The following is a 27546-nucleotide window of genomic DNA, read 5'->3' as shown; positions in this document are numbered from 1 at the left end:
GTGTCTCAGCCTGTTAGTCCCTGTATATCAGTGTCTCAGCCTGTTAGTCCTGTACATCAGTGTCTCAGCCTGTTAGTCCTATATATGTGTCTCAGTGTCTCAGCCTGTTAGTCCTATACATCAGTGTCTCAGCCTGTTAGTCCTATATATCAGTGTCTCAGCCTGTTAGTCCCTGTATATCAGTGTCTCAGCCTGTTAGTCCCTGTATATCAGTGTCTCAGCCTGTTAGTCCCTGTATATCAGTGTCTCAGCCTGTTACTCCTGTATATCAGTGTCTCAGCCTGTTACTCCTGTATATCAGTGTCTCAGCCTGTTACTCCTGTATATCAGTGTCTCAGCCTGTTAGTCCTATATATCAGTGTCTCGGCCTGTTAGTCCTATATATCAGTGTCTCAGCCTGTTAGTCCTGTATATCAGTGTCTCAGCCTGTTAGTCCTGTATATCAGTGTCTCAGCCTGTTAGTCCTATATATCAGTGTCTCAGTGTCTCAGCCTGTTAGTCCTATATATCAGTGTCTCAGCCTGTTAGTCCCTGTATATCAGTGTCTCAGCCTGTTAGTCCTGTACATCAGTGTCTCAGCCTGTTAGTCCTGTACATCAGTGTCTCAGCCTGTTAGTCCTATATATGTGTCTCAGTGTCTCAGCCTGTTAGTCCTATACATCAGTGTCTCAGCCTGTTAGTCCTATATATCAGTGTCTCAGCCTGTTAGTCCTATATATCAGTGTCTCAGCCTGTTAGTCCCTGTATATCAGTGTCTCAGCCTGTTAGTCCCTGTATATCAGTGTCTCAGCCTGTTAGTCCCTGTATATCAGTGTCTCAGCCTGTTACTCCTGTATATCAGTGTCTCAGCCTGTTACTCCTGTATATCAGTGTCTCAGCCTGTTAGTCCTGTATATCAGTGTCTCGGCCTGTTAGTCCTGTATATCAGTGTCTCAGCCTGTTAGTCCTGTATATCAGTGTCTCAGCCTGTTAGTCCTATATATGTGTCTCAGCCTGTTAGTCCTATACATCAGTGTCTCAGCCTGTTAGTCCTATACATCAGTGTCTCAGCCTGTTAGTCCCTGTATATCAGTGTCTCAGCCTGTTAGTCCTATATATCAGTGTCTCAGTGTCTCAGCCTGTTAGTCCTGTATATCAGTGTCTCAGCCTGTTAGTCCTGTATATCAGTGTCTCAGCCTGTTAGTCCTGTATATCAGTGTCTCAGCCTGTTACTCCTGTATATCAGTGTCTCAGCCTGTTAGTCCTATATATCAGTGTCTCAGCCTGTTAGTCCTATATATCAGTGTCTCGGCCTGTTAGTCCTGTATATCAGTGTCTCAGCCTGTTAGTCCTGTATATCAGTGTCTCGGCCTGTTAGTCCTGTATATCAGTGTCTCAGCCTGTTAGTCCTGTACATCAGTGTCTCAGCCTGTTAGTCCTATATATGTGTCTCAGTGTCTCAGCCTGTTAGTCCTATACATCAGTGTCTCAGCCTGTTAGTCCCTGTATATCAGTGTCTCAGCCTGTTAGTCCTATATATCAGTGTCTCAGTGTCTCAGCCTGTTAGTCCTGTACATCAGTGTCTCAGCCTGTTAGTCCTATATATGTGTCTCAGTGTCTCAGCCTGTTAGTCCTATACATCAGTGTCTCAGCCTGTTAGTCCCTGTATATCAGTGTCTCAGCCTGTTAGTCCTATATATCAGTGTCTCAGTGTCTCAGCCTGTTAGTCCTATATATCAGTGTCTCAGCCTGTTACTCCTGTATATCAGTGTCTCAGCCTGTTAGTCCTGTATATCAGTGTCTCAGCCTGTTAGTCCTGTATATCAGTGTCTCAGCCTGTTAGTCCTGTATATCAGTGTCTCAGCCTGTTAGTCCTATATATCAGTGTCTCAGCCTGTTACTCCTGTATATCAGTGTCTCAGCCTGTTAGTCCTATACATCAGTGTCTCAGCCTGTTAGTCCCTGTATATCAGTGTCTCAGCCTGTTAGTCCTATATATCAGTGTCTCAGTGTCTCAGCCTGTTAGTCCTATATATCAGTGTCTCAGCCTGTTAGTCCTGTATATCAGTGTCTCAGCCTGTTAGTCCTATACATCAGTGTCTCAGCCTGTTAGTCCTATACATCAGTGTCTCAGCCTGTTAGTCCTATATATCAGTGTCTCAGCCTGTTAGTCCCTGTATATCAGTGTCTCAGCCTGTTAGTCCCTGTATATCAGTGTCTCAGCCTGTTAGTCCCTGTATATCAGTGTCTCAGCCTGTTAGTCCCTGTATATCAGTGTCTCAGCCTGTTAGTCCCTGTATATCAGTGTCTCAGCCTGTTAGTCCTATATATCAGTGTCTCAGCCTGCTAGTCCTGTATATCAGTGTCTCAGCCTGTTACTCCTGTATATCAGTGTCTCAGTGTCTCAGCCTGTTAGTCCTATATATCAGTGTCTCAGCCTGCTAGTCCTGTATATCAGTGTCTCAGCCTGTATATCAGTGTCTCAGCCTGCTAGTCCTATATATCAGTGTCTCAGCCTGTTAGTCCTGTATATCAGTGTCTCAGCCTGTATATCAGTGTCTCAGCCTGCTAGTCCTATATATCAGTGTCTCAGCCTGCTAGTCCTGTATATCAGTGTCTCAGCCTGTATATCAGTGTCTCAGCCTGTTAGTCCTATATATCAGTGTCTCAGCCTGTTACTCCTGTATATCAGTGTCTCAGCCTGTTAGTCCTGTATATCAGTGTCTCAGCCTGTTAGTCCTGTATATCAGTGTCTCAGCCTGTTAGTCCTATACATCAGTGTCTCAGCCTGCTAGTCCCTGTATATCAGTGTCAGGGCAGATGAACTAACAGAACAAACGTCACAATTATCACATCACACCGGTTGTGAAATTGATTTTTTTTTCTTTCCTGGTTTGGCTTCCCCCCGGTGATATTACCCACGCACCACTGCTGCTTTGATGTGGCGCAGAGATTGGCTGAACCAGGCTCCTGACGGGGCGTTTATGTACATTACTGGTGGGTTGGTCACACCACTCCCTGAATGTAACCAATCATCTGCTCATAATTACAGGTCATAAAAGTCCTTGTGTTTTCATATCATCACCATCTCTGCTTCGTTCAGAATGAGTTTAACCCCTCCCCCTTTTTAAATTACGATTTAGCATGTCGCTACAAGTGTTTGCTAAGCAATCCCCTAATAGTTACTTGACTTAAGTTTAACTCTGACCCCCCCCCCCCTCAGTCACTGGGGGCTATTTTAGCAGAGGGGAGGAAGTCATTTGACTCCTGGGTGTCTGTCATATGCTTCTGGTTTATAGGCTCAGTTCTACTGTGAGATGGGTAGTCTGGTTTATAGGCTCAGTTCTACTGTGAGATGGGTAGGCTATGGTAGTCTGGTTTATAGGCTCAGTTCTACTGTGAGATGGGTAGGCTATGGTAGTCTGGTTTATAGGCTCAGTTCTACTGTGAGATGGGTAGGCTATGGTAGTCTGGTTTATAGGCTCAGTTCTACTGTGAGATGGGTAGGCTATGGTAGTCTGGTTTATAGGCTCAGTTCTACTGTGAGATGGGTAGGCTATGGTAGTCTGGTTTATAGGCTCAGTTCTACTGTGAGATGGGTAGGCTATGGTAGTCTGGTTTATAGGCTCAGTTCTACTGTGAGATGGGTAGGCTATGGTAGTCTGGTTTATAGGCTCAGTTCTACTGTGAGATGGGTAGGCTATGGTAGTCTGGTTTATAGGCTCAGTTCTACTGTGAGATGGGTAGGCTATGGTAGTCTGGTTTATAGGCTCAGTTCTACTGTGAGATGGGTAGGCTATGGTAGTCTGGTTTATAGGCTCAGTTCTACTGTGAGATGGGTAGGCTATGGTAGTCTGGTTTATAGGCTCAGTTCTACTGTGAGATGGGTAGGCTATGGTAGTCTGGTTTATAGGCTCAGTTCTACTGTGAGATGGGTAGGCTATGGTAGTCTGGTTTATAGGCTCAGTTCTACTGTGAGATGGGTAGGCTATGGTAGTCTGGTTTGCAGTTGGCACAGGATCCAGCCTTTTTTTTTTTTTTTTTTAATGTCCACCTCCAGATTGGTGTTGCTCTAATTTGGAAGACACAGGGTATGGGTTAGGGTATGGGTTAGGGTATGGGTATGGGTATGGGTTAGGGTATGGGTTAGGGTATGGGTTAGGGTATGGGTTAGGGTATGGGTTAGGGTATGGGTTAGGCAAACCAGAATTGGGAACTGAAGCTTTCATCAAAGAACACCGCTGTGTGAAAGTGAAGGCTGTTAATTAACAGCAGTTCAGAACTGGCAGATGGTCTCATGGCCCAACTGACCCTTTAAAAAATTAAAATATCTCAGAATCTCACAATGTTCAGAAACTCTTCATACACTAGATAGTTTAATACGTAATTTTTTTTTGTCCTTAATTGGGATAATAAAGATGCAGCATTTAGTCAATGGACTAAAATAAACATTTTACAGGCATATATTGAACAGGACTTTGGCGTGTATTCATGGGTGCCAATGGGGGGAAAACAACAACAACAACCATACAAACTAATTGCTCTTTCTATTTTTCATAAATGTCAATTTGCAAGAGGCTGAATGTATCTCACCGGCCCTCTGTCTCAGTATGTGTAGCCCATATATCTGATGCTGCCTGGTCAAAAAGAGTGGCAGCCATTGTTGCCACTCATGACATTGAATGCAAGGGAAACCAGTGAGCATTTGGCCTCCTGTGATAAAAAAAAAATAAATAAAAAATGAATAGCCAATCAGTGTTGAGTTAAACTGAATGAGCTCTGCTGTGAATGGTCCAGGCCCACCAAACAAAGTGTCAAGCCAATTTGTAGCTCCATGTCGTAGGATAAATGTTAACTAGCTAACGTTGTCCATGATTGGAAGTTAGGTTAGCGAGCATTGCATTTTAGCCAGGTAGCCTAAGACAACTGAAAGTGTGTACTGTATAACTGTTTAGGCAACATTTTAAAGAGGATAGCTTTGGCGTTTCTCAACAAGTAGTGTGAGTCAACATGTTTCACACACACACACACACACACACGGACACATAGGCACACACACACACACACACACACACGGACACATAGGCAGACACACACACACGGACACATAGGCAGACACACACACACACACACACACACACGGACACATAGGCAGACACACACACACACACACACACACACACACACACACACAGGCAGACACGGACACATAGGCAGACACACACACACACACACACACACAGAAATCAGTACCATCGATAGCCACATCCTATTTAGTTTACGTTGATTGGACTGAAATAGTTGTTGGTTTGTTTTTAGATGATTTCAGATGTTGGAACAGTGGAGATGGAACGACTTGTGGTAACGCCCCGTGGTTCTAAATGAGTAGTTTAATAGTAAAAAAACTAAAAATGTGGAAAACATTTAACGTGCTTGGTCGTATAACTGTTAGTTACAATATATTTTGTAGACTTCACAGGACAAATGTTCGCTCTACGGTTTTGTAATAAAACTAAGGTGTGGTTGAATTTATTCTGCCACAGTGTCTTATCATTGTCTCAGCCTGTTAGTCCCTATATATCACAGTGTCTCTGTGTCTCAGCCTGTTAGTCCCTATATATCACAGTGTCTCATTCTCAGCCTGTTAGTCCCTATATATCACAGTGTCTCATTCTCAGCCTGTTAGTCCTATATATAACAGTGTCTCATTGTCTCAGCCTTTGGTCTCTATATCAGTGTCTTCTTATTGTCTCAGCCTTGTAGTCCCTATATATCAGTGTCTTCTCATTGTCTCAGCCTTTTAGTCCTATATATCAGTGTCTTCTCATTGTCTCAGCCTTTTAGTCTCTATATATCAGTGTCTTCTCATTGTCTCAGCCTTTTAGTCCCTATATATCAGTGTCTTCTCATTGTCTCAGCCTTTTAGTCCCTATATATCAGTGTCTTCTCATTGTCTCAGCCTTTTAGTCCCTATATATCAGTGTCTTCTCATTGTCTCAGCCTTTTAGTCTCTATATATCAGTGTCTTCTCATTGTGTCAATCCTTTTAGTCCTATATATCAGTGTCTTCTCATTGTCTCAGCCTTTAGTCTCTATATATCAGTGTCTTCTTATTGTCTCAATCCTTTTAGTCCCTATATATCAGTGTCAAGGCATATGTACTAACAGGTTATAGAGAGCAAACAACGCAATTATCACAACACATTCTTTCCTGTGTTGGCTTCCCCAGAGATCTTTTTAACCAGTGCTGCTTTGATGTGTGAGAGCAGAGAAAGGTTAAAGCCGGCTCCCGGCAAGGCTTTGAGTACATTCCTGGTGGGTTGTGGTCACGCCACTCCCTAAATGTAAACCACCATCTTCTCTGTGTCCCGGAGACAACACCACCCTGACACACACTCCCTCTCATGTATCATTTTCACAACAATTCCCCCCCCCCACACCAGCCCGCCCCTGCCACTAATCACACGCGTGTGTTGGTGGGGTGTACTCTCTCTCACTCACTCTCTCTTTACCAGTCCTGTACCCATTATGGGTGGCTGCGTCTGTTGTCTAAAGTACCTTCCTCTCTTGGGAAATTTCATCCATTCCCAGGTACTGATCTGAAATACTGACTCTGTACCGTAACACCCTGTATATAGCCTCCACATTGACTCTGTACCCCCTGTATATAGCCTCCACATTGACTCTGTATCGGTACACCCTGTATATAGCCTCCACACTGACTCTGTACGGTACCCCCTGTATATAGCCTCCACATTGACTCTGTACCGTAACACCCTGTATATAGCCTCCACATTGACTCTGTACCGGTACTCCCTGTATATAGCCTCCACATTGACTCTGTACCGTAACACCCTGTATATAGCCTCCACATTGACTCTGTACCGGTACACCCTGTATATAGCCTCCACATTGACTCTGTACCGGTACCCCCTGTATATTGCCTCCACATTGACTCTGTACCATAACACCCTGTATATAGCCTCCACATTGACTCTACCGGTACCCCCTGTATATAGCCTCCACATTGACTCTACCGGTACCCCCTGTATATAGCCTCCACATTGACTCTGTACCGTAACACCCTGTATATAGCCTCCACATTGACTCTGTACCGGTACCCCCTGTATATTGCCTCCACATTGACTCTGTACTGTAACACCCTGTATATAGCCTCCACATTGACTCTGTACCGTAATACCCTGTATATAGCCTCCACACTGACTCTACCGGTACCCCCTGTATATAGCCTCCACATTGACTCTGTACCGGTACCTCCTGTATATAGCCTCCACATTGACTCTGTACCATAACACCCTGTATATAGCCTCCACATTGACTCTGTACCATAACACCCTGTATATAGCCTCCACATTGACTCTGTACCGTAACACCCTGTATATAGCCTCCACATTGACTCTGTACCGGTACCCCCTGTATATTGCCTCCACATTGACTCTGTACCATAACACCCTGTATATAACCTCCACATTGACTCTGTACCATAACACCCTGTATATAGCCTCCACATTGACTCTGTACCGGTAACACCCTGTATATAGCCTCCACACTGACTCTGTACCGGTACCCCCTGTATATAGCCTCCACATTGACTCTGTACCGGTACCTCCTGTATATAGCCTCCACATTGAATCTGTACCGTAATACCCTGTATATAGCCTCCACATTGACTCTGTACCGTAATACCCTGTATATAGCCTCCACATTGACTCTGTACCGGTACCCCCTGTATATAGCCTCCACATTGACTCTGTACCGGTACCTCCTGTATATAGCCTCCACATTGACTCTGTACCATAACACCCTGTATATAGCCTCCACATTGACTCTGTACCATAACACCCTGTATATAGCCTCCACATTGACTCTGTACCATAACACCCTGTATATAGCCTCCACATTGACTCTGTACCATAACACTCTGTATATAACCTCCACATTGACTCTGTACCATAACACCCTGTATATAGCCTCCACATTGACTCTGTACCGTAACACCCTGTATATAGCCTCCACATTGACTCTGTACCGGTACCCCCTGTATATTGCCTCCACATTGACTCTGTACCATAACACCCTGTATATAGCCTCCACATTGACTCTGTACCGGTACACCCTGTATATAGCCTCCACACTGACTCTGTACCGTAACACCCTGTATATAGCCTCCACATTGACTCTGTACCGTAATACCCTGTATATAGCCTCCACACTGACTCTACCGGTACCCCCTGTATATAGCCTCCACATTGACTCTGTACCGGTACCTCCTGTATATAGCCTCCACATTGACTCTGTACCATAACACCCTGTATATAACCTCCACATTGACTCTGTACTGGTACCTCCTGTATATAGCCTCCACATTGAATCTGTACCGTAATACCCTGTATATAGCCTCCACATTGACTCTGTACCGTAATACCCTGTATATAGCCTCCACATTGACTCTGTACCGGTACCTCCTGTATATAGCCTCCACATTGACTCTGTACCGGTACCCCATGTATATAGCCTCCACATTGACTCTGTACCGGTACCTACTGTATATAGCCTCCACATTGACTCTGTACCAGAATACCCTGTATATAGCCTCCACATTGACTCTGTACCGTAACACCCTGTATATAGCCTCCACATTGACTCTGTACCGTAACACCCTGTATATAGCCTCCACATTGACTCTGTACCGTAACATCCTGTATATAGCCTCCACATTGACTCTGTACCGGTACCTCCTGTATATAGCCTCCACATTGACTCTGTACCGGTTCCTCCTGTATATAGCCTCCACATTGACTCTGTACCGGTACCTCCTGTATATAGCCTCCACATTGACTCTGTACCGGTACCCCATGTATATAGCCTCCACATTGACTCTATACCGGTACCTACTGTATATAGCCTCCACATTGACTCTGTACCATAACACCCTGTATATAGCCTCCACATTGACTCTGTACCATAACACCCTGTATATAGCATCCACATTGACTCTGTACCATAACACCCTGTATATAGCCTCCACATTGACTCTGTACCATAACACTCTGTATATAACCTCCACATTGACTCTGTACCGGCACCCCCTGTATATAGCCTCCACATTGACTCTGTACCGTAATACCCTGTATATAGCCTCCACATTGACTCTGTACCGTAACACCCTGTATATAGCCTCCACATTGACTCTGTACCGTAACACCCTGTATATAGCCTCCACATTGACTCTGTACCGTAACATCCTGTATATAGCCTCCACATTGACTCTGTACCGGTACCTCCTGTATATAGCCTCCACATTGACTCTGTACCGGTTCCTCCTGTATATAGCCTCCACATTGACTCTGTACCGATACCTCCTGTATATAGCCTCCACATTGACTCTGTACCGGTACCCCCCTGTATATAGCCTCCACACTGACTCTGTACCGGTACCCCCTGTATATAGCCTCCACATTGACTCTGTACCATAACACCCTGTATATAGCCTCCACATTGACTCTGTACCGGTACCCCCTGTATATAGCCTCCACATTGACTCTGTACCGTAATACCCTGTATATAGCCTCCACACTGACTCTGTACCGTAACACCCTGTATATAGCCTCCACATTGACTCTGTACCGTAACACCCTGTATATAGCCTCCACATTGACTCTGTACCGTAACACCCTGTATATAGCCTCCACATTGACTCTGTACCGTAACACCCTGTATATAGCCTCCACATTGACTCTGTACCGTAACACCCTGTATATAGCCTCCACATTGACTCTGTACCGTAACACCCTGTATATAGCCTCCACATTGACTCTGTACCGTAACACCCTGTATATAGCCTCCACATTGACTCTGTACCGTAACACCCTGTATATAGCCTCCACATTGACTCTGTACCGTAACACCCTGTATATAGCCTCCACATTGACTCTGTACCGTAACACCCTGTATATAGTCTCCACATTGACTCTGTACCGTAATACCCTGTATATAGCCTCCACATTGACTCTGTACCGTAACACCCTGTATATAGCCTCCACACTGACTCTGTACCGTAACACCCTGTATATAGCCTCCACATTGACTCTGTACCGTAACACCCTGTATATAGCCTCCACATTGACTCTGTACCGGTACCCCTGTATATAGCCTCCACATTGACTCTGTACCGTATAGTATATAGCCTCCACACTGACTCTGTACCGTAACACCCTGTATATAGCCTCCACACTGACTCTGTACCGTAATACCCTGTATATAGCCTCCACATTGACTCTGTACCGTAACACCCTGTATATAGCCTCCACATTGACTCTGTACCGTAACACCCTGTATATAGCCTCCACATTGACTCTGTACCGTAACACCCTGTATATAGCCTAGCTATTGTTGGTTAAGGGCTTTTTAAGTAAGCATTTCACTGTAAGGTCTGTTGGACCTGTTGTAGTTAACGACCACTAGGTCCCGTTAGGAAAGGCAGCTGCTTCCTGCCCAGTGCTTATAGGAGACAACTCTACTGTGGATGTGAAAGTAGGTCCCAAAATAAGTCCGAGCCAATCCAAGTCAAGTTTTAATGTCACATGCACACTATCTTGCAAGCTCTCACCCCCAACAATGCATTAATCAATGTACTAAAAATAACGTCAACTTTTTTTTGTGTGTTTTTTTTTTCACCTGACCAGTTTCAAAGAAGAAAAAAAAAAAATGTATTAGTGCTGATTTTTAAGAAAAAGGAGACAAGACGAGGAAACATTGTTTGGGGACTTTTTGGTACACCCACTTTGGGCATCTCCAACAGGCTGAACCTGAAGTAGCTGAACAAATCTACCTCTGAAGGAATGTGTTATGGTGTTATTTTTGGGGGGTGTCCTAGTCAACAGTGCGGCACGGCGGATATCAACCCTGGGGAGGTTGTACATGATGGCGTATTGTGTTCCCATATGTGATTTCCTGTCCGTGTGCGATATATATATATTTTTTTTAAAGATCGTGGCTTCCACCATATCCCCTTCAGCCAATCAATGACCGGATATGATGCAAGCGTTTCCTGCTCGGGCAAACCTAACTCCATTGGACAGATGTATACACACACACTCCACGCCCCTCTCTCTTGTTCGGTTGGAGCGTGTCGATCAGGCCACAGGAAGTCCATAACTGGGACAGGAAGTTACACACAGACATTCCTCCGTTCTCGCTGACTGACGCATTACTCAGGGATGACATCACCGTGGTCTGGAGTGCCAAGGGAGAGGGGTGGGGGGGGAAGTCTGTCTGTAGCATGAGAGGAGGGGGGGGGGGGGGAGTGTCTGAGGATCTGTCTGTAGCATGAGAGGAGCGGTGGGGGTGAGGGGGAGAGTGTCTGAGGATCTGTCTGTAGCATGAGAGGAGCGGTGGGGGGTGGGGGGAGAGTGTCTGAGGATCTGTCTGTAGCATGAGAGGAGCGGTGGGGGGGGGAGAGTGTCTGAGGATCTGTCTGTAGCATGAGAGGAGCGGTGGGGGGTGGGGGGAGAGTGTCTGAGGATCTGTCTGTAGCATGAGAGGAGCGGTGGGGGGTGGGGGGGGAGTGTCTGAGGATCTGTCTGTAGCATGAGAGGAGTGGTGGGGGTGGGTGGGAGAGTGTCTGAGGATCTGTCTGTAGCATGAGAGGAGTGGTGGGGGGGGTGGGAGAGTGTCTGAGGATCTGTCTATAGCACTGTCTGTAGAGAGGAGAGCGGGGGCACTAGAGAAGAGTGTCTGAGGATCTGTCCATAGCATGAGAGAAGAGAGGGGGTGTCTGAGGATCTGTCTATAGGGGGGGGGGGTGTAGGGGAGTATCTGAGGACATGAGAGGGGTAGTGAGGGAGAATGTAGAAGGGTGTGTCCATGGAGAATATAGGAACATCTCCTAATTTTATGTCTGACTCACTTCTCAACACATGACGGTCACAGTGAGGAAATGCATCTCTTACTGGCAGTGGTGAAGAACGGAGTTGAGTGACAGCTGATCGTTTCTAAGGACCTGTAGGAATGCCTTCCCCTCGTTTTTTAAATTGATTTAAATTTAACTTTTTATTTTAACGAGGCAAGTCGGTTAAGAACAAATAGTTATTTTACAATGACTGCCTAGGAACAGTGTGTTAACTGCCTTGTTCTGGGGCTAGAAGGACAGATTTTTACCTAGTCAGCTCAGGGATTCGATCCAGCAACCTTCTTAGATAATGGCTGTCCTCGTCACACACTGGTTTACTGCTCTGTGACGATGTGAGACTGACTTGACCTCTGTCTCTCCATCCCTGTAGGATCCTGTTCTCCACTCCTCTAGCTGTGGTCAGTTACTTCCTCATCTGGTATGTTCCTGTGATTGAGAATGGGAAGGTCATCTGGTACCTGGTATTCTACTGCCTCTTCCAGACCCTTCAGACAGTGAGTACTGTAGTCTACTGGCTACAACGCCATACTGGTAGAGCAGCGTTTGGGGACATACACACACACGCGCGCACACACACACACACACACACACACCAGACGGCCTACAAGAGCTGGACCAGATGTATAGAACAATACAATCATCAGTAGAAAAATATATAATAATTAGGATACATGTTAATGTCGCATGTCTCTCTCTCTCTGTCTCGCTGTCTCGCTCTCTGTCTCGCTCTCTGTCTCGCTCTCTGTCTCGCTCTCTGTCTCGCTCTCTGTCTCGCTCTCTGTCTCGCTCTCTGTCTCGCTCTCTCGCTCTCTCGCTCTCTCGCTCTCTCGCTCTCTCGCTCTCTCGCTCTCTGCTCTCGCTCTCTCGCTCTCTGTCTCGCTCTCTCGCTCTCTGTCTCGCTCTCTGTCTCCAGTGTTTCCATGTGCCCTACTCGGCTCTCACCATGTTCATCAGTGAAGATCAGAAGGAGAGGGACTCTGCCACTGCTTACAGTAAGTCCCCTCATGCCTCACTCACGACCTACACACTACTTAGTATACATGCATGGACACTTGCCTCACTCACGACCTAGACACTACTTAGTATACATGCATGGACACTTGCCTCACTCACGACCTAGACACTACTTAGTGTACATGCATGGACACTTGCCTCACTCACAACCTAGACACTACTTAGTATACATGCCTGGACACTTGCCTCACTCACGACCTAGACACTACTTAGTATACATGACCAAATAGTGATGGGCACCGATATGTGGACAATCTGTTTCCCAGCATTTATATCACCAGGTACATTAAATAACACTGCAGCTGTGTTCATTCACAGCTAGGATGAACTGTTACGATACGCCTTGCTCATGACAAACCCCATCGGCAGGCTATGTGAAGTTGATTCCGAGAGTTGTGTGTGTGTGTGTGTGTGTGTGTGTGTGTGTGTGTGTGTGTTGCTCATATCGACATCAAGCAGTACTGCATTGAATCATCGATAGTGGTGTTTGCCGCTGGTAACTTAGTCTATACATTTGGATATTTGGACCTACTCAACTTAATCAATAATACAGTATAAACATTTAATATATGCTGTTCAGAATATTATTTTATCTAAAGCGGCATGCTTCGATTTTTACGTTATGGGTGGTTCTGGGAATGAAGCCCACTATCCTGGTGTTTTTACAGGCACTGCGCTCTACCAACTGACTTATATTTTTTTTTTATTTTTTTAGACAAAATTGAAAGCTGATCATTGGTTGGTTTGTGTCATCTGTATGCTCCTCTCGTCCCAATCAGGAATGACGGTGGAGGTTCTGGGTACTGTGATTGGCACAGCCGTCCAGGGTCAGATTGTGGGCATGGCCAACCCCCCCTGTATCCCCGTAGCCCCCGGCGACAATGTAACAACAGAGGGCCTGAACTCCTCCCTGCTGCTGGGACAGGAAGTTAACACCACGGTCATCTCTCCCGGTATCACCCTGGACCAGACGGTACACCGACAGACCCTAGCCTCCCATCTCGTATAAATACTTGTATCTTCCTGAAGATGACTTGAGCTCACAAACACAGATCATTTTACACTATACGATACAGTGCATCATCACTAGGCTGACTAGTGTCTCTGACAGAGCACCACTGCTACTACATTATTCAGAATCTAACACAAACTGATCTCAGTACAGTGCGTCATCACTAGGCTGACTAGTGTCTCTGACAGAGCACCACTGCTACTACATTATTCAGAATCTAACACAAACTGATCTCAGTACAGTGCATCATCACTAGGCTGACTAGTGTCTCTGACAGAGCACCACTGCTACTACATTATTCAGAATCTAACATGCCAGTGTGTGTTCTGCTATATGTTTGTTATACCAGTCGTACGGTCGTAGGTTACTATAGTCTACTGACCTGTTGTCACACTCTCCTCGATCACAGAAAACAGCCTACATGATCGCTTCCGGCGCCATCTGTTCCATCTACGTGCTCTGTGCCGCGGTGCTGTTCTTCGGAGTCAAGGAGAAGAAAGGTAAAAGGGCAGGATCTACCATCCCTCAACACATTGATATTTCAGTGGTATTATGGGTTCACTTTGGGTCATTCATTTCAATGTACCTATTGGATAATGTGGATTTTTTTAAAAATTGAGCTCTACAGTTGCTGATGCAGTACGCCGAGGAGGCGGGGGTGGCTAGAGGAGGCGGGGGGTGGCTAGAGGAGGCGGGGGGTGGCTAGAGGAGGCGGGGGTGGCTAGAGGAGGCGGGGGTGGCTAGAGGAGGCGGGGGTGGCTAGAGGAGGCGGGGGGTGGCTAGAGGAGGCGGGGGGTGGCTAGAGGAGGTGGGGGGTGGCTAGAGGAGGCGGGGGTGGCCTGGTGGCTAGAGGAGGCGGGGGTGGCCTGGCCTGGCCTGGCCTGGTGGCTTGATGCTCTAACAGCTGAGAGGGTTTACTAGGGGGTGCAGCAGGATGGCCTGGTGGCTAGAGGAGGCGGGGTGGCTAGAGGAGGCGGGGGGGTGGCCTGGTGGCTAGAGGAGGCGGGGGGGTGGCCTGGTGGCTAGAGGAGGCGGGGTGGTTAGAGCATTGGGCCAGTAACCCGAAAGGTTGCTGGATTGAATCCCTGAGCTGACAAGGTAAAAATCTGTCGTTCTGCCCCTGAACAGGCAGTTAACCCACTGTTCCCAGGCCAGTTAACCCACTGTTCCCAGGCCAGTTAACCCACTGTTCCCAGGCCAGTTAACCCACTGTTCCCAGGCCAGTTAACCCACTGTTCCCAGGCCAGTTAACCCACTGTTCCCAGGCCAGTTAACCCACTGTTCCCAGGCCAGTTAACCCACTGTTCCCAGGCCAGTTAACCCACTGTTCCCAGGCCAGTTAACCCACTGTTCCCAGGCCAGTTAACCCACTGTTCCCAGGCCAGTTAACCCACTGTTCCCAGGCCAGTTAACCCACTGTTCCCAGGCCAGTTAACCCACTGTTCCCAGGCCAGTTAACCCACTGTTCCCAGGCCAGTTAACCCACTTCCCAGTTAACCCAGTTCCCAGCCAGTTAACCCACTGTTCCCAGGCCAGTTAACCCACTGTTCCCAGGCCAGTTAACCCACTGTTCCCAGGCCAGTTAACCCACTGTTCCCAGGCCAGTTAACCCACTGTTCCCAGGCCAGTTAACCCACTGTTCCCAGGCCAGTTAACCCACTGTTCCCAGGCCAGTTAACCCACTGTTCCCAGGCCAGTTAACCCACTGTTCCCAGGCCAGTTAACCCACTGTTCCCAGGCCAGTTAACCCACTGTTCCCAGGCCAGTTAACCCACTGTTCCCAGGCCAGTTAACCCACTGTTCCCAGGCCAGTTAACCCACTGTTCCTAGACCAGTTAACCCACTGTTCCCAGGCCAGTTAACCCACTGTTCCTAGACCAGTTAACCCACTGTTCCTAGACCAGTTAACCCACTGTTCCTAGACCAGTTAATAACCCACTGTTCCTAGACCAGTTAACCCACTGTTCCTAGACCAGTTAACCCACTGTTCCCAGGCCAGTTAACCCACTGTTCCCAGGCCAGTTAACCCACTGTTCCCAGGCCAGTTAACCCACTGTTCCCAGGCCAGTTAACCCACTGTTCCCAGGCCAGTTAACCCACTGTTCCCAGGCCAGTTAACCCACTGTTCCCAGGCCAGTTAACCCACTGTTCCCAGGCCAGTTAACCCACTGTTCCCAGGCCAGTTAACCCACTGTTCCCAGGCCAGTTAACCCACTGTTCCTAGACCAGTTAACCCACTGTTCCTAGACCAGTTAATAACCCACTGTTCCTAGACCAGTTAACCCACTGTTCCTAGACCAGTTAACCCACTGTTCCTAGACCAGTTAACCCACTGTTCCCAGGCCAGTTAACCCACTGTTCCCAGGCCAGTTAACCCACTGTTCCTAGACCAGTTAACCCACTGTTCCCAGGCCAGTTAACCCACTGTTCCTAGGCCAGTTAACCCACTGTTCCCAGGCCAGTTAACCCACTGTTCCCAGGCCAGTTAACCCACTGTTCCTAGACCAGTTAACCCACTGTTCCTAGACCAGTTAACCCACTGTTCCTAGACCAGTTAACCCACTGTTCCCAGGCCAGTTAACCCACTGTTCCCAGTTAACCCACTGTTCCTAGGCCAGTTAACCCACTGTTCCCAGGCCAGTTAACCCACTGTTCCTAGGCCAGTTAACCCACTGTTCCCAGGCCAGTTAACCCACTGTTCCCAGTTAACCCACTGTTCCTAGACCAGTTAACCCACTGTTCCTAGACCAGTTAACCCACTGTTCCTAGACCAGTTAACCCACTGTTCCTAGGCCAGTTAACCCACTGTTCCCAGGCCAGTTAACCCACTGTTCCCAGGCCAGTTAACCCACTGTTCCCAGGCCAGTTAACCCACTGTTCCTAGACCAGTTAACCCACTGTTCCTAGACCAGTTAACCCACTGTTCCCAGGCCAGTTAACCCACTGTTCCCAGGCCAGTTAACCCACTGTTCCTAGACCAGTTAACCCACTGTTCCCAGGCCAGTTAACCCACTGTTCCCAGGCCAGTTAACCCACTGTTCCCAGGCCAGTTAACCCACTGTTCCCAGGCCAGTTAACCCACTGTTCCCAGGCCAGTTAACCCACTGTTCCCAGGCCAGTTAACCCACTGTTCCCAGGCCAGTTAACCCACTGTTCCCAGGCCAGTTAACCCACTGTTCCCAGACCAGTTAACCCACTGTTCCCAGGCCAGTTAACCCACTGTTCCTAGGCCGTCATTGACTGACTTGGTTAAATAAAGAATACATAAATAATAAACCCAGACTTAAAGTTGAAACACATTTGACAAAATTATTAGGTTAATGTTTATATTATAACAGTCTCTGTCTGTCTGTCTCTCTCTATAGAGTCGTCTCGCCCTCGGTCAGAGCTCATGTCGTTCTGGCAGGGTATTGGGCTGGTGATGGGTCATGGACCTTACGTCAGGCTGGTGATGGGCTTCCTCTTCACCTCACTGGCCTTCATGGTGACTACACACACAGAGGACACACTCGTTTAGGCATTACCCCTTCACCCAGGCACACACACTTTTGCTCTCTGCATTTGCATGTCTACGTACACCTACTACAACACACCTTACACCCCCCTAGACGACAACACCCCCTTACACAACACCCCCTAGACGACAACACCCCCTTACACAACACCCCCACCTTACACAACCCCCCCCACGCTACAAGCCCCCTTAGACGACGACCCCCAACCATATATTTACAGGTCAGTGATGTATATAACCCAATCATAAATGTTCCATATCCACACAGCTCTCTAACGACCGCTGACACCTAATGTTCACAATATACCCATGTCCTTAATGGTGAGTGATGACACGCATCACGTTTTGTAGTGTGTCATGTGGGGTTTTATAGTATGCCAGTCTCTGACCCATAGCCACCTCATCACCTGCAATAAAACTTAACCCAACCATGAAGCTAAGCTTCTTCAAAACCCAACCGTAAGCTACCCTTCAGCGTGGCCTCATGTTAGGCTGTCTGCCACCGTTCTGCTCCTTTTTAGAGTGTGTGTAGTCTGCTTATTTATGTGGTCTCTGGGCTAAGCCTGCCTGTCATGTTAAAGTTGAGTGTCCAGCCAGCGAGGGCTTGGCTCCTCTGTGTGTGTGTGTGTGTAGCGGGGCCAGTCTAACTGAGCGTGTCTGTGTTTCTGTCTCTCTCTCTCGCTGCAGCTCCTGGAAGGGAACTTTGCTCTGTTCTGCTGCTACACTCTGGGCTTTAGGAACGACTTCCAGAACATTCTACTGGTCATCATGGTGAGGACACACCGTGGCCCTTTATGTTTTGATACAGACAGATTGAGACTCTTTTCCCACATCATTCACTGACCTCTCTATTGTTACTGTAACCTTGACTGGACCACTGGAGAGAGGAGGTTTCTATACAAAACAGCTGTGTCTCTCTCTCTCTCTGTCTCTCTGTCTCTCTCTCTCAGGAGGTTGTCTATACAAAATCTCTCTCTGTCTGTCTCTCTCTGGTAGCCAGTCAGTGAGGGCTAATGACTCGTAGCTGCTATTACTGTGTTCACTTTCACTGGTCTGAATACCAGCCTGTTCCCACCGACGTTTACCACTGCTATGAAAGTCGCTCTCTGTCGTCCCGTCCCCCCCACCCCCCCGACATCCTTATTTATCCCTCTCTTCTGTCATGTGATTAAAAGGACTTAATGACGTCTTTATCCTAACAGGAATGCAGTTGGTACGTGTGGCAGTCAGCCTGACACATGACCTGACTGCAGCACAGTAGGCCTGTGAACTATGGGGGGACTCTTAGTGCTAATTCTCTAATTCAATAAATAGCAGGGATGAAGTGGACCTGTCTTAATGTCCTTTTCCTTTATGTAAAGTCTTAATTAACTCCTAAAAGGGCCTTCAATTATGGTTTTATTGAGTTAACTCCTGAGGTGGAGCGTAGGCACAGCGCTAGGATCAGTTTAATCCTTTACCATTAGAGACACTAAACTGACTTTAGAGCAGCTTTATTCTATATTCACCCCTTCGAAGACCATTGAGGGTTCTTAACCTGTTTTCTTCATTCTTAAGCTCAATGTTATTCAGCACTGCAGCCTTTCAGCACGTCTCTCTGGCCTTTCAGCACGTCTCTCTGGCCTTTCAGCACGTCTCTCTGGCCTTTCAGCACGTCTCTCTGGCCTTTCAGCACGTCTCTCTGGCCTCCCTAATGGTGTCACTCCAGGTGGCTTGGCTCTTCTCTGGTCAAGGGCACAGTCTTCATTGCTACACTGTTTGGTAATAGTGTAACTGCAATAGGGTTGCCAGATTGGTCTGGGTAGAGGGAACGCGGACGGACGGGGTTAAACAAACGAGACCTTGTCCCCAATGTAGAGGAAGTTGGTTCATGAGTAGACAAGACAAAAAGACCTTGTCTCTGGTCAGTGTCCTCAAATGGCCCCCAGCGTAGCCTAGTGGTTAGAGGGGGGAGGCAGGTAGCCTAGTTAAAGGTACAATAAATAAATAAAATAAAACATTCCTGATTTTTATATAGTGCACTGTGTCTCTGGTCAAAAGTAGTGCACTATGTAGGGAGTAGGGTGACTCTTTGTTGTGAATCTACTGTAGCCAATAGTTTTCCTAGTTGTCTTTGTGGGAAGTGGTCATGCTGCTATTTGGAGTGGTGAGCGCAGACAGGACATCAGTAGCCTGTTGGGTTCATAACATGCGACTCTATGGGCGGCAGGGTAGTCTAGTGGTTAGAGCGTTGGACTAGTAACCGGAAGGTTGCGAGTTCAAACCCCCGAGCTGACAAGGTACAAATCTGTTCTGCCCCTGAACAGGCAGTTAACCCACTGTTCCCAGGCCGTCATTGAAAATAAGAATGTATTCTTAACTGACTTGCCTGGTTAAATAAAGGTAAAATTAAATTTAAAAAAATTAAATTTACTCTGAAATATACATGTTGTTGTTGTTGACACTGAACATGTTTAATGCTGGAAGGAGAAAGACTCGAGGGGCGCAGACAGTTCAAGGGAAGCTAGATGCAGGTGACCTTGGCGTGACCTTGGCGTGGTATCGCCAGGTGACCTTGGCGTGGTAGCGCCAAGTAGCAGACCAAACATCTGTGAAGATGTTTAGCTGATGCTGTCCACCCACAGGTGATGCACTAGAAAAGGTGACCAAGACAAAAAGCCTGATGACTGAAAGACACAAAAAATGAAATGACTCAGATTGACTGAGTGTGTTGCATTTTACTAGAGCAGGTTTAGGGAGATGTATCTTTATGCTCCTTGGCACTATTAAAGCCTACAGCACTAATACTGTGACGTTTTGAAAATAATAATCCATTTTGAGTGTAAGAGCTGTTTGAAAAGACCCCCGGCGGTTTCAGCCTGTTTTGGTGGGATGGAGTTCTGGACTTCCATGGTGACATCACCAGGCGGTAAATTGGTTAATAGACCAATAAGAAAGCATTCTGAACCCCTCTGCCAATGACGGCTATTCTTCAGTTTTCCCCCTCCCTACTCAGACCACACCCACACAGTCCTAGCAACAAAAAAAAAATGTTTTTGTTAATTTAATTTATTTTTGACCGTTTTAATTGAAAACAGTCACAGTAAGGTATTTAATTCTTACCCACAAATGATTTGATTTTGAGGTTTAAAAACGGCTGCATTTGACCCTAATTTGGAAAGTTTTGGGAAGCAGTTTTTGCATTTTGTAAAATGTCTACATTAAGAAGACTGGTTAGTGTTTAGGATTTACAAGACTGAACTGTTGCTTTGTGTTTGGAGAGTGTTTGGAGAGTGTTTGAGTCTTCCTCGATAGATGTTCCACTTGTACACTTCAACTATGACAGACAAAATGAGAAGGAAAAAAATCCAGAAAATCACATTGTAGGATTTTTAATGAATTTATTTGTAAATTATGGTGGAAAATACGTTTTTGGTCACCTACAAACAAGCAAGATTTCTGGCTCTCACAAACCTGTAACTTCTTCTTTAAGAGGCTCCTCTGTCCTCCACTCGTTACCTGTATTAATGGCACCTGTTTGAACTTGTTATCAGTATAAAAGACACCTGTCCACAACCTTTTCTGGATTTTTTTTCTTCTCATTTTGTCTGTCATAGTTGACGTGTACCTATGATGACAATTACAGGCCTCATCTCTTTAAATGGGAGAACTTGCACAATTGGTGGCTGACTAAATACTTTTTTTTGCCCCACTATGTTCCCTGGTCAAAAGTAGTGCCCTGCATGGGGGAATAGGGTTACGTTTCTCTTTCCACGTTGACCCCCGGTCAAAGGTCAAAGCAGGAAAAAAGGACATCTCAACGATGGACACAACTATTTCTATATGATGTGTTTTGACTGAAAACCACACACCTCTTTGTCTCCAGCTCGCTGCGATGCTCACCATACCTTTCTGGCAGTGGTTCCTCACCAAGTTTGGCAAGAAGAACGCCGTGTACATCGGCACCTCGGTAAGACTACGCAGAACGATCGCACAGCACCATGCCATAGTCCAGGGTTTACCAATCTCGGTCCTGTGGACTCTCCTCCCCTCCCTGGTTTCTGCTCTAGCCTTTGTTGCACAGCTGATTTTCAAATAGCCAACTTCTCATCAAGCGTTGATTTTTGAATCAGCTGTGTTGTGCTCGGGCAAAAAAACAAAACCTACCACCCAGGTGGGGGGCCCCAGGACCCGAGTTTGGCGAAAACCCCCCTGGCTTAATCCAAGAAGACATGCTTTTTATTGGACCAGGGTCTCTGAGTTTATAATGATGAAGGTGGTGTTTCTAATACGGGGTTTCTGTCCTGTCTGCAGTCTGTGATCCCCTTCATGATCCTGGTGGTGTGTGTGAAGAGTAATCTCATCATCACCTACATGGTGTCGTTCGCTGCCGGTGTCGGAGTCGCTGCTGCCTTCCTGTTGCCGTGGTGAGTTGGAGTTTTTCCTCTCTTACCTTACCGACCCTCTGGCTGTCGTCTCCTCCTCTCCTCTCCGGTTATGTTTCTAACCCCTACACTCTTATGTGTGTTTGGTTGTTGGTGGATGTCACGGTCTCTCTCTAGGTCCATGCTGCCAGACGTGGAGGATGTTACTGACTCTCTGTCTCTAGGTCCATGCATCCAGATGTGGAGGATGTTACTGACTCTCTGTCTCTGTCTCTAGGTCCATGCTGCCAGCTGCTATGTGGAGGATGTTACTGACTCTCTGTCTCTGTCTCTAGGTCCATGCTGCCACATGCTGCTAGATGTGGAGGATGTTACTGACTCTCTGTCTCTAGGTTCATGCTGCCAGATGCGGAGGATGTTACTGACTCTCTGTCTCTGTCTCTAGGTCCATGCTGCCAGACGTGGTAGATGACTTCCAGGTCCAGAACCCAGACTCTCGGGGTCACGAAGCCATATTTTATTCTTTCTATGTCTTCTTCACCAAGTTTGCCTCTGGAATCTCCCTGGGGATCTCCACTCTCAGCTTGGAGTAAGTTTACCACACACACACACACACACACACACACACTGGAAGGAAAAAACACTGGCCCCTGTTGTACTGTACATAGGTAAATGTTGTTGGTGTGAGGATAAGCCAAACCCTACGGTCTCCATATGATTCCTCTGGCTCTCTCATCCACTCCATATGATTCCCCTGGCTCTCACATCCACTCCATGATTCCTCTGGCTCTCACATCCACTCCATGATTCCTCTGGCTCTCACATCCACTCCATGATTCCTCTGGCTCTCACATCCACTCCATGATTCCTCTGGCTCTCACATCCACTCCATGATTCCTCTGGCTCTCACATCCACTCCATGATTCCTCTGGCTCTCACATCCACTCCATGATTCCTCTGGCTCTCACATCCACTCCATGATTCATCTGGCTCTCACATCCACTCCATGATTCATCTGGCTCTCACATCCACTCCATAGGATTCCTCTGGCTCTCACATCCACTCCATGATTCCTCTGGCTCTCTCATCCACTCCATATGATTCCTCTGGCTCTCACATCCACTCCATGATTCCTCTGGCTCTCTCATCCACTCCATGATTCCTCTGGCTCTCTCATCCACTCCATGATTCCTCTGGCTCTCACATCCACTCCATGATTCCTCTGGCTCTCACATCCACTCCATGATTCCTCTGGCTCTCACATCAACTCCATATGATTCCTCTGGCTCTCACATCCACTCCATGATTCCTCTGGCTCTCACATCCACTCCATGATTCCTCTGGCTCTCACATCCACTCCATGATTCCTCTGGCTCTCACATCCACTCCATGATTCCTCTGGCTCTCACATCCACTCCATGATTCCTCTGGCTCTCACATCCACTCCATGATTCATCTGGCTCTCACATCCACTCCATGATTCATCTGGCTCTCTCATCCACTCCATGATTCATCTGGCTCTCTCATCCACTCCATGATTCCTCTGGCTCTCTCATCCACTCCATATGATTCCTCTGGCTCTCACATCCACTCCATGATTCCCCTGGCTCTCACATCCACTCCATGATTCCTCTGGCTCTCACATCCACTCCATATGATTCCTCTGGCTCTCACATCCACTCCATGATTCCTCTGGCTCTCACATCCACTCCATGATTCATCTGGCTCTCACATCCACTCCATGATTCATCTGGCTCTCACATCCACTCCATAGGATTCCTCTGGCTCTCACATCCACTCCATATGATTCCTCTGGCTCTCACATCCACTCCATGATTCCTCTGGCTCTCACATCCACTCCATGATTCCTCTGGCTCTCACATCCACTCCATGATTCCTCTGGCTCTCACATCCACTCCATGATTCCTCTGGCTCTCACATCCACTCCATATGATTCCTCTGGCTCTCACATCCACTCCATATGATTCCTCTGGCTCTCTCATCCACTCCATGATTCCTCTGGCTCTCTCATCCACTCCATGATTCCTCTGGCTCTCACATCCACTCCATGATTCCTCTGGCTCTCTCATCCACTCCATGATTCCTCTGGCTCTCACATCTAAATTAGTAGTGTGTTGATCAGTCATGAGGTTACATTAATTTGTACTATCAACCTCTAATGTGTGTGTGTGTGTGTGTGTGTGTGTGTGTGTAGTTTTGCAGGGTATATGACTCGAGGTTGCACCCAGCCTGAGAACGTGGATATAACCCTGAAGGTTCTGGTCTCCGCGGCGCCCATAGGACTCATTCTGATTGGCCTGGTCTTATTCCGCTCTTATCCAATCGACGAAGAGAGGAGGCAGTGCAACAGGAAGCTTCTTCAGGAGCAACGGTAAGACTGGCGTGTCTGGCTTGGGAACGCGGGGGGCCTCGTACCCCAAGCATTTCCTGTATATCTGAAAGGATTGGATAGATGTATGATCTGGAAACGATGCCAAATTCCGCTCCTTGACATGCCTCGTACCCAGGCTACTCAAAGTACATTTAGTTGTGAACTGTTCAGATATTTGATGGACTGCTTGTATGTACCATGTCTAACACCTGGTGTCTGTTCTGTTCTCACAGGGAAAATGAAGTAGACTCAGAAACAGACTCCACAGAACTGACCAACATGGTGTAGATTCTAGAACACTCATGGACCACTGGGGTGACACGGTTGCTTTGCACCAGGGGTGGGGCTGACGAGGGCTGGACCTATCACGACGGAGATACTGCTACCATCCAATCACACTGCTGCTCACGTGTCTCAGAGCTGTCATGACGATGTGCCATGTCAAGGAATCCTAAAACGGAGTGACCTTCCTGGTTCAATTCCCAGCCCACTTAAGCTGTGACAAACTCAGAAATGGTTTTGGGTGCAGTCTCAAAAGGCAACCGATTTTCAAAGTGCACTCTTATGGAGACTCAATAGACTACTGTAAAACACAGCCTTTAGTTGTTGTCCATGAATGTTGCACAAAACCTTAATGTGATTTTTTTATTTTTTATGTGTGTGTGTGTGTTTTGCCAATGTTGAATATTTCTGTTTTAACTTAATCTAGCGTGGGCAACTAGTTTCAAAAGCCCAAGACTTTTTTTAGAACTATCTACTACCCCCCCCCCCTCAAGTGGGAAACTTGAGCGACCATCTTTCTATGGTGAAGATAACCGTCAACAAAATGGCCCTATGGTTTGCTTTCTTCTTCTCGGTTTACATTTCAGTTAAAAAGGTTTAAAAAAAATAATAATAATAATTAAAAGCCAGACTAATTATTTTGGTAGAGAGAGAGATATAGAACATTTCTACAACATGTTTCTACAGACTTTAGTTTGGTACTGTCATGTACAAAACAAGTCAGAACCCTTTCTAGCATTGAATGATTCACAATGTGATTTTTGTCGTTTTTGTTCCCTTTTTTTTTTGTATTTTTTTTTTTAAAGGTTTAAGACCTTGTCTACTATTTGACACTATAATGGAGTTCTCTTGTCATGGATTCCTTTTTGTGTTTTACAATGTTTCATTGGCTCATTCAACAGGGGTGTATTCACTAGGATGCCAAGGGGAGGGACCTACCTGAATTTGTCCAATAGTAACTCCTTTGTTGCAAAACACTTAGCTACGGTGTGCACCAATGAATACACCCCAGTAAAGCCCAGAAGAGATTTGGTCCCAACTGCAACACTGTAGGGAACAGATGTTTCAAAAACACTAGTTCTTAGTCTCACCATTAAACCAGAACCACTATAGCACAATAATTGTTAACCAAACTATTTTTACACAGCCTGTACAATCTATCATGTATTAAAGTTGTTTTTGTTTTACAGCTAGTCATTAACTTAGTGTTGGGTAAACCCATAACGACAGCTAGTACTAATCTAGAAAGATTAAAGTATATGAGTAAAAAATGTATTTGTCTGATTTAAGAGAAGTCCTTTCAGGTTGGTGTTGCGTTCTGAATGTGTACTAAAATGTTCTCACTTCGTGTATTGAGCTCAAAACCTTTTCATTTTTTAAAATCCATTTTCTTAAAAAAACAACAACATTGAATTCTCAACCTTGTCTCTTTACGAAGCAATGGACATGTCTTTTTAAAGGAAAGGGAAGAATACAAAAGTCAAAGTATTGGAAAATGGAGTGAAGTCTTGAGTTTAATGTATTGAAAGTGTCTACCATGTCACGTATCTCAATTGACCTACAGGGGGAGAAACAAAGATATTTATAACAGTACTGTGGACAAGATAATCCTACATTTCATGTCATATGTTACACAAACACACAGTGAATACACGTTGGGCAGTGCCTTCAACTGTTATGAACGGGAAGTCCTGTTGGACGTGGTCAAGTTCTGGTCAAGGGCATTAGACAAGAGGAATGGTCTAATGCACTTGGGGGTGTATTCATTACTGTTGCAAAAAAAAAAAAAAAGTTTTCTGAATATGGAAGCGAACGGAATGAAACGGAGGGGTCTGCAACCGAATACTCCCCTGGACACAGAGTTGGCGGACATCTTGAGAGCCGGAAGAGGGAGAAAGGTGACAAATCCAGCTTCAGTCACCAGATGCCCCACCCCACCCCACCCACATTCTTATCTGATCAGTCTCCTACAAATGGGAAAATGTGTCATTTTCTATTGATTGGATTGGAGGTTTGAGACAAGTCCCGCCTGCCTCTGAGGCAGTGGTAGCCAAATGTTTCAGCTCTGATCCAAATGGGAATATCACTATAGATCACGGACACAGAGAGCTCAGACCCTGTATAAAACGCTGCCTCCTGTGCATTGTGTAAATATTGAACGTAAGTAAAAGTTTGAAATATCTTTGTTGACAGAAACTGTTGTGAACTGGTATTCATCGATGTACTTATTTAAAGAGTTCAGTTGGTACATTTTAATAAATACTAATTCAGACAGTATTGTGCTTTGTGGGAATTCATTATTTTAAAATTATATATTTTTTTTTTACAAACTTCATATACTCAGTCCTAGCCAGAGATGCAGCACACCAGTAACGATAAACGGGCATACACAGACTACCATACGGTTCTGAAATCTACATGTAGGTTTACCACTGGCTACATGAGGTGCTCCATCCACAGTTGAGTTGAGCAGCACTGTCAAACTATACATTGTGATACCAGGTTTCATATTCAACCCCTTGCTGTAGATCTGGTGCAGTGGGAGACAGGTCTCAATCCCAAACTTGGAACACTTTTTATTTCGAAGGGTCCCAAATGGACACAGTGTGAGTTGCAGTTTAACATCTCTAAAATAGTCACGTGTGGCATTTCCCTTCTTCCACCTGGACAGTCAAAAGGACTGTAATGGAGGGGGAAAAGTGAGGCAGAGGAGGTCTGAGGAAGAGGGCGAGCTCCAGTCGGTTAAAAATTGCAGAAAAAAGGGAGATGGTTTGTTAATTAAAGAAGACTGGTAGAAAGTGTAAGCAGAGTGAGTTGAAGACGGGAGGAAAATGGAAGTGAATGAGGGCGAAGTATCGGAGATGTGAAGTTCAGTTGTGTAAAGTACTTAAGTAAAAGTACTACTTAAGTACTTTTGGGGGAGTCTCTGTACTTTACTATTTATATTCTTCACAACTTGTATTTTTACTTCACTACAGTCTTAAAGAAAATAATATATGTTTTACACCATACATTTTCCCCCAAAAGTACTCATTACATTTTAATTGGTTAACAGGA

At 46.2% G+C, this 27546-nt stretch overlaps 1 protein-coding gene across 2 annotated transcripts in view; it reads left to right on the top strand.

The window, feature by feature from the left end:
• LOC115123203 (sodium-dependent lysophosphatidylcholine symporter 1-B-like) overlaps positions 1 to 26766 on the top strand; it is a 45472-nt gene extending 18706 nt beyond the window's left edge. Inside the window, exons 4-14 of one of the 2 annotated variants that reach the window (XM_029652530.2) lie at positions 12282 to 12405; positions 12825 to 12903; positions 13705 to 13898; positions 14347 to 14437; positions 17303 to 17421; positions 18139 to 18222; positions 21317 to 21400; positions 21745 to 21857; positions 22261 to 22404; positions 24031 to 24207; positions 24441 to 26766. In XM_029652530.2, coding sequence (XP_029508390.1) covers positions 12282 to 12405; positions 12825 to 12903; positions 13705 to 13898; positions 14347 to 14437; positions 17303 to 17421; positions 18139 to 18222; positions 21317 to 21400; positions 21745 to 21857; positions 22261 to 22404; positions 24031 to 24207; positions 24441 to 24495 — 1264 coding nt within the window. In that variant the 3' untranslated portion in view covers positions 24496 to 26766. Of the gene's footprint in view, positions 1 to 12281; positions 12406 to 12824; positions 12904 to 13704; positions 13899 to 14346; positions 14438 to 17302; positions 17422 to 18138; positions 18223 to 21316; positions 21401 to 21744; positions 21858 to 21992; positions 22104 to 22260; positions 22405 to 24030; positions 24208 to 24440 lie in introns of those variants that run through there. The other variant, XM_029652531.2, reaches the window with a different exon arrangement.
• Positions 26767 to 27546: the final 780 nt, after the last annotated feature.

Source organism: Oncorhynchus nerka, linkage group LG7 (assembly GCF_034236695.1).
Source record: "Oncorhynchus nerka isolate Pitt River linkage group LG7, Oner_Uvic_2.0, whole genome shotgun sequence".
Lineage (NCBI taxonomy): Eukaryota > Metazoa > Chordata > Actinopteri > Salmoniformes > Salmonidae > Oncorhynchus > Oncorhynchus nerka.
The sequence above is the reverse complement of the archived record's forward strand: the minus strand, read 5'-3'. Positions and strand labels throughout refer to the sequence as shown.